The sequence below is a fragment of the Carlito syrichta genome, unplaced genomic scaffold (genome assembly GCF_000164805.1).
Source record: "Carlito syrichta isolate Samal-C Ts95f unplaced genomic scaffold, Tarsius_syrichta-2.0.1 Scaffold135714, whole genome shotgun sequence".
Lineage (NCBI taxonomy): Eukaryota > Metazoa > Chordata > Mammalia > Primates > Tarsiidae > Carlito > Carlito syrichta.
Window position 1 is genome coordinate 200,259 of NW_007079810.1, and position 16,430 is coordinate 216,688.

At 50.6% G+C, this 16,430-nt stretch overlaps 1 protein-coding gene across 1 annotated transcript; it reads right to left on the reverse strand.

Moving 5' to 3' along the window:
• Positions 1–383: 383 nt before the first annotated feature.
• Positions 384–9,040, reverse strand: CD177 (CD177 molecule). The gene is made up of 9 exons (XM_008049525.1): positions 8,989–9,040; positions 8,764–8,904; positions 8,412–8,606; positions 7,275–7,397; positions 6,961–7,077; positions 2,255–2,395; positions 1,079–1,264; positions 827–961; positions 384–601 (listed from the first exon to the last, which is right to left on the reverse strand). Exons 1-9 carry the CDS (start codon positions 9,038–9,040, stop codon positions 384–386), a joined length of 1,308 nt encoding a protein of 435 aa, XP_008047716.1.
• Between the last annotated feature and the right edge of the window lie 7,390 nt (positions 9,041–16,430).

Sequence of the window (16,430 nt, forward strand, 5' to 3'; positions counted from 1 at the left end):
TGTTGTCTGAGAATGGGTGGTGGTGTGCAGAAACTTCTGGAGTCCCAGGTCAGCCTCAGCAGTGCAGGGTGCGTTGCCATTTCTGGACCCAGCATGGGCTGAAAGATCTTGATCAGAGCTGCCCTGTGCCTGTGGTTTGGGCATCGTCCTGGGTGGTGTGGCCCCCAGCCTGCTTCTTTGGGACTCTCAGAGCTCCGTGTCCTTCCCACAGTCCTGATTAATCAGTTCCTTTCTGCTTCTACTGGAGTGAGCTGGGCTGTTTCCTCACATCTTGAATCTGCTCTTGTTCCTAGTTCTTCCTTAGTTTAGGGAAGGGTTCTGGGGTCAGAGGGAGGGATGGGTTTGGGTGATCAGCAGGGCTTAAGAATCATGAGGAAATGGAGTCAGCAGGAAAGGCAAAACCCACCCCCACACCAAAGGGCTAGGGATAGCCCCAGCACAACCACCCAAGCGAGGGCAGGGGCTGAAGCAACTCCATCTGGGGGAGAAGGCACTTCCACATTGTTTTCATGCATGGAAAAGATCCCGATGGTCTTGGTGTGGTTCAACAAAGAGCTGGAAGACACACAGCCCTGAACACCCATTGTGGTGGTCAGTCCACCTAGAGAGAGAAGACCCAGTCAGAGAGGACATAAGTATAGCACACCTAACTTCCTAAAAGCAGGAGTCCAGAAGCCCAGCCCCTCCTCTCTCAGACCCAGGAGTTCAAGCCCCCAGTCCCTCCTCCCTCTGACTCAAGAGTTCAGGCCCCCAATCCCTCCTCCCTCAGACCCAGGAGTCCAGGCCCCACCTCCATCATTCCTGAAACCCAGCTTTCAGCACTCACCTCCCCTGACATCAATGCTACCATCATAACAATGAGTGGTGCCCTTGGGGCATGTAACCATGGGAGAGTTTTGGGAGCAGGTTCCTAAGGGTTGCACACAGGCAGGACACTGCAGGTTTCCTGGGACGGAGGCAGCTGGGGGGCAGAGAGAAGGTTGGAGTGCACAGCTCCACGCTCAGCTGCAACTACCCCCCTTGAGTCCGAGCCTGTGTGTCTCTGGGCCCCATCTGTTCATGACCCTGGGTCCCATACCTGGAGGAGGGAGGGAGTTCAGCAGGACGCTGCTACTGCTGGCTGCATTGCACAGGTTGGAGGAGCAGAAGCGGGCATAGGAGGCCACCAGCACCCCGGGGGGCCTCGAGTGTATGGAGGTCACCTGGGAATCCTGAGCCCCGGCCTCACTGCAGCCTTTGCTTCCCACCAGGGTTGATCGGGACCCTGAGGATGAGAGAGGGAAAGCTGGGCTGGGTAAGGGGATGGCTCCTGGGGCGTGGGGACTCAGAAGTTGGACCCCCTGCCTTCCAGGATACTCCCTAGACTGAGGTGTCACAGCACAGGTCAGATTTAGTGGAGGTCGAAGGCTGAGGCTGGTCTGGGTCCTTCCCCAGCTCTGGTCCCTCCTGGTTCTTGCTCCAATGTCACCTCCACCCTGAGCCTCCCCTGAGCACTATCTTCAAACTGCAGGCTTCACCTCGCTTTTCCCTGCTAGATTTTCTCAAGAGCTCTGATCTCCAGACCCATAGTTTGCTGCTTTTTCTTACTTTTTTTAATGTTGGGTCTGTCACCCAGGCTGGAGGGCAGTGGCACAATCATGGATCACCCCAACCTTCTGGGCTCAGGTGATCCTCCCACCTCAGTCTTCTGAGTTGCTGGGACTACAGTCACACGTCACCATCCTTGACTAATTTTCAGATTTTTGTAGATACGAGGTCTCGCTATGTTGCCCAGGCTGGTCTCGAACTCCTGGGCTCAAGCTGTCCTCTCGCCTCAGTCTCACAAATTTCTAGGATTAGAAGCATAAGCCACTGTGCTGGCCTCCTTTTTCTTTGTTTTTTTTTGTTGTTGTTGCTGCTGTTTGTTTGTTTTCCAAGGCACATAAAGCTGCAAGGAGGCAGACACAATTGGAACTGCAGTGCCTAAAACATGTGCTCAATAAACATTTCTAGAGTGAGTGGCATCCCTGAAGTTACTCACTGCCAGCTCTATATCAGCCCTGGTGTGGGATACCTAAAGATCTTTATGTCTACCCAGCAAGGTAGGTACTGTCATAGCCATCATGTCACCCCCAGTTTCCATGAGGGGAAGTCCAGGTGCAAAGAAAAGAAGAGCTGAGTCGAGAACTCCAGGTGTTAGGGGAGCTGAGCAGGGGATGGAATCAGGTGTGCAGAGGATGTGGGGAAGGTTGTCACCCTTGCCCATTCTACGCACCGACGTCTATGAGCAGCAGCGTCTCCTGACACACTTGCCCAGAACCACATGCCTGGACACCACTTGTGCTCCACTCGACGGGTTTTTGAGCCAAGTCACTGCTAGTCTGAATTTTGGTCCCTCGGTGACAGTTCAGAAAATCTGGGGAGAGGAAGTTACCGGGGTCCCCATAAGCCAGGAACCCACCATGTCTGTCCCTCCAGGTCCTGACTGGGGAAGGTGATGACATGTTGAGTCACACCACCCCAGGGGACCTGGCCATGAAGTCCCTCACTCAGATGTAGACAGGACTTGGAAGTGTAACCCCCCCCGCCACATAGCTCACCCTGTTTCTGCTTGGACCCCTGCAGGGACATCCCCTTGCGACCCTGGATGACAATACTCCTCTCTTTGGGTGTGAGAGTCACGGACAGCTTCTCCTTCCCTCAGTCAATCTCTGCTTCCCTATCTGGGATGCAAGGTCTTCCTCATGATAACAAGGGAGGCAGCTGGGATCACATTTTTCTTATCGCTTAGAAACTTCATGTTCCAAACAAAAAGACTCAACTGTACAGCAAGGACCGAGCATTTCCTGTGCACAGCTGTTGTCATTGCTTTTCGGGGATCGGTTCATTCAGTTTCCCAAGGAGCTCACCTCACAGCAGTCCTAAAGTAGGCGTTGTGATCGCTGTGATCATCATTTTCTTTTTTTTTTGAGTTGGAGTTTCACTCGGTCGCACAGACTGGAGTGCAGTGGCCGCTCCCGGCCACCGCAGCCTCGCCTGCTGGGCTCTGGCGATCCTTCCGCCTCAGCCTTCCGAGTAGCCAGAATTATAGGCATGCGCTACCACGCCCGGCTGATTTTTTGATTTATTGTAGAGATGAGGTCTCGCTGCCCAGGCGGATCTCGAACCCGCGGGCTCAGGCAATCCACTCGCCTCAGCCTCCCAAAGGCGCGGGATTACAGGCTGAGCCACCGAGCCCGGCATCATCCTCATTTTCAACAAGGGAACACAGAGGCAGAGGGGTTGTCAGACGCTGCCCCTTGTCACACAGTGTGTAAGCATAAGAGACGGGCTTGGTCCTAGACGCTGTAGCTCCTCAGGGTCGGGTGGGGTGGGTTGTGGGGAGATGGGACTCATGTCCTTCTGCAGCTACCTGTACCCCATGGCCTTCAGGACTCCAGTGTGAAACCATGAGCCTTGGCCATCCCTTAAGACCCTCACAGATCAGTGGTGACATATCCCATGTGTAGAACTGCTCAGTTGAGAATCAACATTCACATGCTGCTTCACAACAGCCCCACCCAGGAGGGCTGCTCATGTCCCCGCTTCACAGATGGCTCCCCTCCCTCAAGCCTTCTCCCAGTCCTCACCTTCCCCAAGTCGGTCAGGGATGGCTCCTTCTACCAGTTGCTAAAGCTGAAAACGTTGATGAAATCCTTGACAGCTCTCCCTCTCCCCACCCCATGCTGCGTCCCTCAGGAAATCCCGCTGGCTTAAGCTGAAAAAAGTATCCGGAACCTGACCCCTTGTCATCACCTCTGCTGTCCTCTCTAGGTCCAAGGGCCCAAGGGTCTCACCAGCTCTGGGGCCCTCCCTGAGTCCGCTCCTCTCTGCTTTCTCCATTCTCCATCCAGCAGGCAGACAGCGCTCATTAACCCAATGACAGTTCCTGTTCTGCTCTCCAAAGATGGCTGTGGGAGCCATCCCACTCAGAATAAAATGTTAAATCCTACAGTGGCCCAGAAGGCTCCACACACAGTGGCCTCCCCTCCCACACCATCCCCGTGCCCAGCTCTGCCATCTTCATTTCTCTGCTCCACCCACACCATCATCCTGGCCAGGCTACAGCAGGATGTCAGGGACCAAGTGCAGGAGAGAAGGCAGCCAAGGTGAGGGAACAGCTCAGGGAAGGCTCAGGGGGTGGGATAAAGCCGTGACCACAGATTGCCCAACATGAGTCACAACTAGAGACCATAGTGAGGACACCCCAAGGCTGGAAAAGAGTAAGGAAGCTGGGGAACTGGGCAGGGGTCCTGGTGAGAGTGGTGGGTTGGCAGTCAGGACGAGGTCCTTGAATGGGTGGCAGGCACATGCCCACCTTAGGGCCTTCGCCCCACTCCCCTCCCCAAGTCTGTTCTCATCCCCTCCTGTTCCCAAATCCAGGGAAAGAGCCTCAATGAGATGTCCACACTGCTGATACCCAGGTGATGCTGACACTCGAAACTGGTTCAGTGGCAGAGTAGGGATGAGGGCCCCGATTCAGACCCGCGCTCTTCATTCTGTGTGCTGACCTCCTCTCACAGGGATCCCTGCCCAGTGCTCAGGGGCCTTCAGGGCCTGACCCATCCAGCCCTTGGTTCCGCACAATGGGCTGCTACTGTGTCTCTCTTGGGCCACCTGTGCTCTTGCACCAGCCCCTCCCATTCCCGTGACTTCTCTCACGCTGTCCCACCACCCTGGAGTCTTTGTTCTCCTGCATGGGCCCCTGACATGCTCTGGGTACCTAGTTTTTCATGCCTGGTCTTGCCAATGCCAAGGATCGGCTAAGCCGCTGACCCGAACTTCACCAGTGAGGACAAAAGCCTCCTCCAAGACCTGGCTCCAGTGTCAAAGGCAGGACAAGGATCTGTATTAAGGATGCGTACGTGAGGCATAACAGCTGTGTTTTCTGTGGTGTGTGGGTGGTTGGTGTAGGGTGTGTGCATAGGATATGAGCAGTGCATGCATGGAGTGTGTGGGGGTGTGTGGTGTGTGTGTGTGTAGTATAAGTGTGGGATGTGTGTGTGCATGGGTGTGTGGCTGTGTATGGTATGTTCGTATGGTATGTGTGTAGATATGCTGTGTGTGATGTATTTGGGTGTGCTCCTTTTGTGTATCTGGCGTGATGCGTGTTCTGTGTATCTGTGTTTGTTGTGTGTGTGTGATATGTGGTATGCAAGGCATGTTGCATATTTTGTGTGTTGTGTATGTGATTTGGGATGCAGGTGTGATAGGTTGAGGGTATGAGGGAGTGTGTGTGTGGTAGGCGGTGTGTGGTGTGGGTACATGGTGTGATGTGTGTATTTGTGTCTGTTGTGTATATTGTGTGTTGTGTGTGTGGTGCATGTGGCGCCTGGTTAATTTCTGAGTTGCCTTCTGGATTATGAATGTCTCCTAGTCTCAGAGATGAAGACCAGCCTCTACACGAGATTTAGTCAAAGGGACAAACAAATGGCTGAGGCTCTACCCCTCCCTGCTCAACAAACTTCCATGGCTCCCCTGCCCTCCAGACCTTGACCAACCACCAGGCCCCCCACTGACCTCTCCCACCTGCCACCAACATCCACTCCCAAGGCACACCACGTTGTTTCCTCCTTGACCTGGCACCTGCTGTCCCTTCTGCTTGGAATAGCTCCCTCTCCAACCCCACACCCACCTTATCTACCTGGGAAACTTCTAATCCCCCCCGTCCCAGCTGCACCCATCCTCTTGATGAGCCTTGTCAGGCAGAGTTGGACGACCTTTATGAAAACAGGTTCCACCTCTAGTCCTTTGCACATCTGCTCCCTCTGCCCACAGAAGTTCTTTTCCTTTTCTAGAAATAAATTGCAGCTCATCTTTAAGACACGGTTCACAGGTCACCTCCTCTGTGAAGCCCTTTTTGACCCCCTCCCCAACTCAAGGACATAAGCTTCTTCCTCCTCTGAGCTCTCCATTCTCCACATGCCCCTCTACCACAGCCCTGACCACCGCCACTGTGACCCTCTGTGTCTGTGACGACTCCCCTCCTAGTCCTGAAGGCCCTTCAGGCAGGGATAGGGTCTGACCCATCGGGGTCTTTATGGAAGACCTTGGGACCCTGCAAGCTTTCACTTGAGCTTATACCTCCTGGCATCCATTCTGACCCAGTTGCTGAGCCACCCAAGGCTGGAAATATGGTGCCAGTGACACCAGCACCTGGATTCCGGCTCCAGGGCATCTGGGACTCCTATCTGACCCACCCTTTGCCACCTGGCCCTTTGTATGGATATGTTCCACCGCACTCTCCACCCTTGCAGGGGTCCCATATGGTTGCACTTAGGCGTGTAAGTGGGGCTCTCCCAGTGTCCCCGTTTAACTCCTGCCTTCTCTGTTACACCTGAAGCACCTCAATTTTCTCTCTGATGTTCCTTCCTGTGCAGGCAAGGCTGTGGGGTGCTCCAGCACCATGGGTGGGGGAAGGTGAGAGTGGTAGAGACATGTAAGTGGTAGAAAAGAAATGAGAGAGTCAGGGTTACTTAAGGTCAGAAGTGTGGGGAAATAAAGTCGGGAGTTTACGGTCACTCCCAGAAGCAAAGGAGCCAGCAAGTGCTCCACATTCACTGCTGCCTAAAGTCCCCTCAAGTGACACTCCCAGTACCCCAGCCTTCTTCTCCCCTTTCTCCTGGACAGGCTGCCCTAACTTAGCCTACCATCACTGAAAACTCCCACCAGCAGGCTCCTGTCCTATAGCTCTGTCCCCTGGCTACACATTCTCTCTCTCCTTTAGCTGGACACCTCTTGGTCTCTCCATCCTCCAATCCCCCAACTTCCTGCCCAGAGAATCCCCTCCCTTGCTCATGCTGGAGTGAGTCATAACCACCTACACTGCTTGTGGTTGCTGGCTTTGGTGTGGTGGCTTTGGATGCCCTGTATGTTAGCAAGGATGGTCGTGCCCAGGGCTGCAATGCAGGACACAGCCTTGTCTTTAGACGCAGGACTCACCTTTGGGATCACAGCTCTCGCTCACATTCATGGGCCCAATTTCCCGGGTCCCGTTGAGCAGGTTGCAGGCTGATTGGAACATGCATCCCTGGACTCTCAGGTTGGTGCTGATGCCTCCTGAGGAAAGGAGAAGAGAGGAAGGGTTAGTGATGCTGATCTAGGACCATCCAACCTCAGGGGGAGGCTCTGGGAGGCCAGGTCCGCCCTCCTCTGTGTCCCCTGCCATGCCGCATGCCTTGCTCCCTAGGGACTTAGATCTCAGCCCCAGACCTCCATGTTTATTCCCAGTAGAGACCCTGATGTCCCCAACTTACCTCCCCTGAACCCAAGGACTCCATTATAGCATTGAGTGCTCCCCGAGGGACAGCTCTCCTCCACTACATTCCCCAGACAGCCTTCAGTGGACAGGCAGACTGGACACCGTAAGTTTCCTGGGGCTGAGGAGATGACGGGCAGAGTAAGGGGTACTGAGAGGGCGCTGGATTTGATCAGACGCCTCCTCCACCCCAACTTTTCCAGTCCCCAAAAGCAAGCTGCTCAATCTTCCCCAGGTGCCTTCCTTGGGCTCCTCTCACTTGCCCAGGTGTGGGGACTTGGAGACATGAGCCCAGGGAAAGAGGAAGCAGAGAGAATAGACGATCTGGGGAGAGGTGCCCAGGACTGAGGACAGGAGGGGGTGCCGGGGGGAAGGTGGTGTGGGGAAGGAGCTGCCAAGGCCTGAGCCAGCTCAGGTTTGGTGGAGTCTGATCCTTCTGAGGAGGTCTGGCCATTCTGAGGTTAGACAGGGACAGGGACTCCTCGGTCAAGGCGGGAGGAGAATCCTGGAACCAGCCAGTGCTTCCCCTGCAGGATCTTAAACAGCCCAGGAGTTCGGGACTTCCATGTTCACAAGCTATCCAGAGAAGAGAAATGCAAAACGTCGCCCAAAACTCGATTTACAACACCAGACAAGGAAAGTGGGAAATTACAGGTCAATCTCCCTTAGAAAAAGGAAACACAAAAACCCTCCAGGAGACCTTCGTGAACCAAACCATTCAACAGTGTAGAATGGAAAGTGTGCGACTACCAAGTTAGGGTCAGCCCGGAGTCAGAGGTTGGAATTTTCACAGAAAAATCGTTCCAGATGCTGCTCCAGGGCGTTGAGAAGAGGCGGAGCCAGGGGAGTCCTGGAATGCGTGTAGACAGGTGGGGAGGGGTTGGGGCTGCGAAAGACGGCGCGGAGGGGAGGGTGGGGGGAAGCAGGAGTGAATGGGGGAGGAGGGAGAGCCAGGGAGAGTCGAGGGAGTGAGCCAGCAGACAGCGCGCCAGGGCGGGAGGACTAAATGAACAGCCCCTCCGGGCTCACTCAACGAACGACAACCCTCTTGTGCTCACTAAACCCGTCGCCCGGGAACTGCCTCCGCCCGACGGTCCCTCCCCCTTCTCTCGGTCCTCCTTCCACCCGCAGGCACCTGCTGGGGTGGGCCCGGGACGCTGGGCCCAGACCGGGGCGGTGTCGTTGAGGTCGTTGCAGAAGTCCCCCTGGCGGCACACGTGGGTGTAGGAGACCACGGAGATGCCAGGGCCTGTCTGGTGCTGGGTGACCCGGGGCTCTTGGTCCCGCGCCTCTGTGCAGCCCTTGGTGAGCACCAAGCTCACGAGGGGTCCTGGATGAGAGAGGAATGCAGGCGGGAGATCAGGATTCCTGGCCCACCGACCCCCCCGGGGTTGCTGCTGCCAGGGAGGGGGCTCCCCGGTCCCTGCACAGGATGCGACAGGGCTGAGCGGGAGTGGCGGCGTCTCTGCACCGCGGGCCCTTCTCACCGTTCTCAGTCAGCACCAGCGTGTCCTGGCAACCCTGGCCGCTGTCACAGGTTATCTGCTTAGGGGTCCACTGGACCGGTAGCTGGGATGCATTCCAAACCTCCTCAAGTGTCCCTAAGTGGCAGACCAGGGCCTGCTCTCCTGAATGGGAAGAGCAAATTCATCTCAGCTGGCTCCTCATTCCTGCCTCCAGGGAAATCCTCTCCATGTTGGATCCTCACTTACCTGGCAGCATGAGAATGACCCCCAGGAGGGCCAGCAGTGGGGCAGGGCTCATGACCATCTGGGACTGAAAAATCCCTTCTGCTCTTTCACCAGGAAACAAGCCCTTTATATCTCCCCTGATCCAGGCAGCACAGGAAAGGGGTGGGGAAGGGAGGGCCTTACTAAAGGAAGGTGTGCACCTTACCCTCTGAGTCTCCATGGCTTGAAGGGCCTATCAGGGGCCCTGTCCTCCCTTAGACGGAGTCTAGGCCCCCAGCCCCTCCACAAGTAGAAACTGAGGCACCTGACCCCAGGATCCCACTGGTCCAGATCCCTACCCTTCTCTCCTCCTGAGCCCAGCTCTGTGGATTCCCGCCCCCATCCTCTACCAGGTAGTTTTGGAAAGCAGTTTCCTCCTCTCCATGGCACCCTGGCCACTTCCTGATCCCAGGTGGGGAAAGGCCCAACTACCTGTGAGGATATTATGTTGTGGGCATTGGCTGGTTCCCATGTGATCCCTGCTCCAGCCACTGCCCGGCCCCCACTGGCTTCCTTAATCTCTGTTCTTTCTGTTTCCTTCCCGTACTACTTTCCTTTTCGTTCCCCTTTCCACGTCCTTCTCTCATGCTTTCTCTTCTCTCCCTTCAGTGCACAACACAGGCCCTGAGTCCCCACTTCCCTGCCACCAGGAAAGAGTTAAAGTATGACATGAGGTGGGAGTTGGAGTGGAGACTGAATATCTATGGAAAAATTAGGAAATTTTTGAACAAACAGCATTTCTTTGCTGGAAGCAGATGGGAGCAGTGCTGTGCTGAAAAGCCAGTTTTTCAGAAAACAACCTCAACAAGCCCTGCCGTGTAATGATGGCCAATTTCTGTGGTGTAAATACTAGCATGTCTGAGTGTAAGCTAACAACAGCGTGGCAAAATCCATAACTATTTAACAAGTGATTTTTACAGGCCCCTACACATCAGCTCTGCACACTGGGAAGGAGGGAATCAGGAAGGAATAAGGGGTGTCTGTCAGTAACTGTAGAGGGTAGGCATGGCTGTGTATGACAGAGAGAAGAGAGGCAGAAGAAGGAAGGTGAGCACAGGAGTAGCTGAGAAAGAGAAAACAATGTGTGTCTTGTAGCTAGGTTTTTTCTTTTTTGACATCACTACAAATTCTACCTGTATTTGTATTTGCAAGTTGCATATTTGTCATATAGTCAGGAATATGTTTTCCTGATCTCTTGTTATGTCTATATTACCTACATGAAACATAAAAGGTGCTCAATAAATATTTATTGATTGAATAAAAGAATGAAAAGGGAAAGATGGCAACAGAGCCATCACTACATTTGCATGGGTTGTGCGCTGCAGAGACCTGGCCCGCACCCCAGCAATTCACATTTTTGCCATGGGAACAGTGTCCTCTGCAACTGTGCATGTCCTGAAGCAGCCCTGATAGTTGAGGAAGGGAAAGACAGGCAAAAGGCAAGTGGGGTCATAGGACTCAGTTAAACATCTTGCTTTAGTCAGTAAATGTTTTCTAAGATGGGACTTTGTGCCAGGCATCATCCTGGTTGCTGGAAAAACAGAAAAACCAAGATGAATGAGGCTGCTGCTTTTCACAGCACTCACAGCCTAGTAAGAGACACAGACACTAAACAAATACATGAACATGGAAAATATGAGATGTTTCTGGGTGCTGGGCAGAGAGGAAAACCAGGTGATGTGAAAGTAGGTGACTGAACTGGCTGCTTGGGCAAGAAGAGGATCAGGGAAGAGCTGTAAGATGAATGAAAGGAAAGCGTCAGCCACGGAAAGACATGCAGAAAGAGCATTCCAGGCAGGGGAGGAGCAGGTGCAAAGGCCCTGAGGTGGGATCAAGCCTGGCTTAAGTGAGGATTAGAAACAGTATAGGTGGTCGGACTGTGGTGGTGGATGGAAAGTGAAGGAGACAACAGCAGAAGGTATGATAGGGGCTGGGCAAGGGAGGACTAAGTCGGGTTTTTTTTTTAATCAAATTTTTATCTTATTTTAAATTTTTATTTATATATATTATAAAGATGTGGGGTACAATTCGGGGTTAGGTATACAAATGTTGATTATGCAGGTACCCTTGTTGATGAGGTGTGCCCCTCCCTCCCCTAGCAGTTTCCCTCAACTGCCAATCCCCGCCCTCTCCCCTGACAGTTTCCCACTACTGCCAATCCCTTTCTTATAGTATTATGACAATTGTTCAGTCTGCTTATGAGTGAGAACATATGGTACTCTGTTCTTTGTTTCTGTAATAGATCACTGAGTATGATCATAAGTCAGGATGGATGTTAAGGCAGACTTCCTGGAAGTCCTGTATATTTCAAGGGTCAAATACAAAGTTGGGCGTGGGACCTTTTAGTTAAAAGTCTGATAATCCTTGGTCTTTATAACTGCTTGCTCTAGGCCTGACTCAGTTGCTTCTGATTGTGCAGCCTTGGCTCATTCATTCCCCTTCTGAACTTCATTATCCTCTTTTGTAAACTGGATGTGAGGCTTATCTGCACCTCATGGGTTGTGGTGAGGATGAAGATCTTTGGAGGAAAAGCCCCAAGCCGGTTCTTAACAAGTGATGATGACAGTTAACACTATGAGCCCTGACTCTGTCCCAACACCCATTCACACATGACCACAATGATGGGGGAGACCCTATTAAGAGCCCAGCTTTACTACCCAGAGGAGCTAAACAGCCAGCCCAAGGTCACAATGTGTGGCAAAGATAACTGCCCAGCAAAGATCTGTGCTCCCTTCCTCTGGGTGGTCCATGGGACCAGTTACCACTGATGAGTCGTGGGCAGAAATAATTCACGTCACTTCTGAGCCGAAGTGGTTAAGCAGCAGGAGTGCCTTCTCCTACTGACATTTGTTAGCTGAATGTAGACATCAAGGTGACCTTGGAGGCACACATGAAAGACTGCAGAGCCGCCATCTGCCTTAGTTCATGGATGTTCACATAAAGCAGAATATGCCTTCCCCATACCCCATACTCTGCCAAGTAGACACACTACAAGTGAGAAATAACCATCCAGTACATTAAAGTATGAAGACTTACTTTGTTGATATATCTGATAAGGCTGCTGGTATTTCTTTTTTTTTCTTTTGAGTTGGAGACTCACTCCGTCGCTCAAGCTGAACGGCAGTGGCAAACTCATGGCCACCTTAGCGTCCACCTTAGCATCGACCTGCTGGGCCCTGGTGATCCTTCCGCCTCAGCCTTCCAAGTAGCTGGAACTACAGGTGTACGCTACCACGCCTGGCTAATTTTTTTGATTTATTGTATAGACGGGGTCTCACCGTGTCGCCCAGGCTGGTCTCAAACCCGCGGGCTCAGGCAATCCTCTCGCCTTGGCCTCCCAAAGTGCTGGGATTGATCCACTTCCACTGCACCTGGCCAGCTGCTGGCATTTCTAATACACACAGCTAGAAAGTGTTTTTCTTGGTCTGGGTGTCCTAGAAGCAGAGCCTGAGACATGAAATCTTCTTCAAGTGTTTTATTGAGGGACAGTTCTCATGAGAGGGGGAGAAAGGCTGAGGAAGGATGTGTCTTCATGGAGAGACTCAGTGTTGTTGAATCACACACATGCACTGCAGAGTTGACCTGCTATAAAACAAGCCCATTATTTTGCACCCACATTCCAATTAGTTGTTGGCCAAGATCTGTTAATGAGCTGAGGAGGGGAAGGGGTTATATCCTTCTAAGTAAGGGTCTCCCATTGGGGAATTCTCCAGAGAAGGGGCGGATATGAGATGTTGTCAGCTGGCCAAGGAAATCTGGGTGAGAGACACCATATCCACTCCAGGAACCAAACCTGCTTGAGACAGGTTTGATTCTAGGAGGCAGTTTTTAACCTCTATACCATGTGTGGATGCATGAGGTATCAATTAATTTCTGCAAATACCAACTTCATAACAAGAACACAAACACTAACTATGATAAACACTACCATTATTATTGATGCCATTGATGTCTTAGAGTGCACTCCTAGATTAAACAAAACTCCAGAGACAAGACCATCCAGTGCAGTTGCTGCTTGATCCTGGAATGCAAAATGCTGTACAGGATGTTATTAGAACAATGGAGGAAAATTGGAAACAGGCTATCAGTCAGACGATACTATATCAGTGCAAACTACTCAAGTCTGATGATGTCTAAGAAAGTTCTTGCAGAAGCACTTAGCAGTGAGAGTCATGATGGCTACACTTTTTTTTTTTTTTTGAGTCGGAGTCTCACTCTGTGGCCCAGTCTAGAGTGTAGTGGCACACTCACTGCCACTGCAGCCTCGACCTGCTGGGCTCAGATGATCCTTCCACCTCAGTCTTCCAAGTAGCTGTAACCACAGGCATGTGCCACCATCCCTGGCTAATTTTTTTTGGTTTATTGTAGAGACGAGGTCTTGCCAAGTTGCCCAGGATGGTCTTGAATCCCTGGGTTCAGGTAATTCTTCTCACCTTCGCCTCCCAAAGTGCTGAGATTACCAATGTGAACCACTGTGCCTCTCTATCTTTTTTTTTTTAATTAAGTAGAGATGGGATCTCACTATGTTGCTAGGGCATTCACCTGCAGCACTGCCAGTGCTGGGTTTTATTGCAATTGTTTCTTTTCATTTTTCTTTATTATTATTATTATTATTTTTATTTTATTATTTTTGCTGTTAGGTGTAACAATTACAGAAATTTCCTGCTCATCTTATAGAAGAGGACGCAGAAGCTGAGAGAGGAGGGAAGCATGCACAGGACCTTTGAGTCAGGCTGCAGTCAAGGTAGAATCCGTTCTGAGTCCCTCTACCCACAGTTTGGCCGACTCGTTCTGCTTTCTCCTTCATGAGCAGCCAATGGGCTCACCAAACATTAGAAGCCCAGAATATGCCAGAACTTGCCCTGGATATTTACCTACAAAGGACAGTGCTAGACCTTTGAGCACTTGGGTGGGGCTTTCTCCATGGAGATAAACACTTCTCCAAGTGTAAATACTTCCTCTATGAAGAAGAAACTCCAAGAAATACACTTTTTTACCTTTGATACTTCCTTAATAATGAGAGAAACAAGTATTTATCTACCTTTCTTATCCCAGTCCTGAATCCTCCCTCCGTCTCTGCCCTAATCACCATGGGCTGTGACTGTCCCCATCTGTCTCTCCGTCTCTAATTCCTGAGCGTGACCCTACACAGAGTCTGGTCCACACAAGAGTAGGTTAGCGAGGGTCAAGACCCTCTGATCCCACTTGTCTTCAAAGGTTTCAAAGATTCTCTATTTTGTTTTTTTGTTTCCTAGTGTTTTCTTCTTCTTTTTTTTTTTTTGAGTTGGAGTCTCACTCTGTCATCCAGACTGGAGTGCAGTGGCACGTTCCCAGCCACTGCAGCCTTGACCTGCTAGGCTCTGGCAATCCTTCCACCTCAACCTTCCATGTAGCCGGAACTACAGGCATTCACTTCCATGCCCGGCTAATTTTTTTTTTTTCGATTTATTGTAAAGATGAGGTCTCGCCAAGTTGCCCTGGTGGGTCTCGAACCTGCAGCCTCAGGCAATCCACTCATCTCGGCCTCCCAAAATGCTGGGATTACAGGCTGAGCCACTGAGCCTGGCCTCCTAGTGTTTTCATTTTGAAAATTCTCAAACTTAAAGAGTAGCTGCAAGAATAGTACAGTGAACACTTGTATCCCCTTCACTGGGTTTATCAATTATTAACCTTAACAAATGCTTTAAAAATAGTCTTGAATTCTAAGATAAGTTGTGGAAATGTTGAGTTTGGCGGTTCACACCTGTAATCTCAGCACTTTGGGAGGCCAAGGGGGGGAAGATCACTTGAGGCCAGGAGTTCGAGACCAGCCTGGACAACATAGTGAGACTCCATCTCTACTTAATTTAAACAACAACAACAAAAAAGTTGTAGCCATTGTGACTCTCACCACTAAGTACTTCAGCAAGAACTTCCTTAAGACCATTAATCAGACCTGGTGTTGACTAATAGTCCATTTCCAGTTTTCCTCATTTGTGTCAATAACATCCTTCATAGTGTTTTCCAGGATTAAGCAGTGACTGTGCTAGCTGATCTTGTCTCTGGAGTCTTCTTTAATCTAGGGTGTGCCCTGTCTTTCGTTTCCTTTAATGTCATCAAAAGCAACATTCTACTTGGCCGTGTCCAACTGTTTCCTTATGAGTAGAGTCATTTTGATGGTCTTTGGCAATGTTTTCCCTGGGTGATGCGTGTGACTTCAGGAGGCCTTTAATGCCTGTTGGGCAAATTCTTGGCTAATTAACAAGTAATCTGGGGTGAACCATAGAGGCCATGTGAACATCCTATTCCCCATCGCAAGACTCTTCGGCCTCCTTACACACATTGTGCCTGTACTAGTTCCAGAAAATTCTGCCTTATCACAGCAAATCACAAGAAGCTTTGGTTCAGCTCCCCGTTGCTCAGCTCTGCCCATCATGTGAAGACCTTCCACCCAGGCAGCTCAGCCCTCCCCAAGTTATTCTAATCCACTTCAAGGAGAGGAAAGTTGAGCCCTAGGAAAGAGAAGTAACATTTGGGTGACAAATCTAGAAAATGGCAGCCACAGGCAGAAACCAGGCCTTCAAGGCAGCCTGTGCTCTTTTCTGTGACACACAGCACACCCAAGAGGCCCAACAGTCATCAGAATGGTTAGTTTCCAATCTCTTTATCTGCCAAGATTCTAGTTTTCTCCAGCTAAGACAAATTATTCATGTGGCAAACTGATTTGAATTTCAGTTATAAGACTTTGAGTTATAAACAGAAGGATCTTTGACACTTAACAAAAAACTATGCTTACATATATTTCAGACCTTTATGTTCTCACCAGAGGAGTGAAAGCAAATAAAAATAATAAAACACAATGCTGGCATTGCTGTGCGTTTTTCTTCTTGAGTATTGGTAGTATTACAGATTACATGAACCCATGGGAAGCTAATCTGACATTAGGCCATCAAAGTCCTTTTACCTGGAGTTCCACGTGGAAAAAAATTCTATAAAGTGTATGAGGATAAGGGGAGCCATGATGCTTGGGAACTGTATGGGCTTTGAGCAAAGAGGCTGATATTCTAGACATGTCATAGTTTCAGTCTGATCAGAACAAAGTACTTCTTCTTTCTAGCCTTCCATCCCCTCCTGTAAAATGATACATGACTTTCTTTTCCTTCTTTCTCTCTTTCTTTTTTTTTAATATAATCAATATTTTTTTATTATGCTATTATGGGGTACAGTTAAGGATTAGGTATACAAATATGCTTCATTCAGGCACCCTTGTTGATAAGAGGTGTCTCCCCGTCCCCAGACGGATATTTACTACTGTTAATCCCATCTCCCTTCCCTCCCCACCCATCGTTTCCCACCACTGTCAGTCATTTTCTTATAGTATTATGTTGGATGTTCAAAGTCCACTATATGAGTGAGAACATGTGATTCTCAGATCTTTGTTTCTG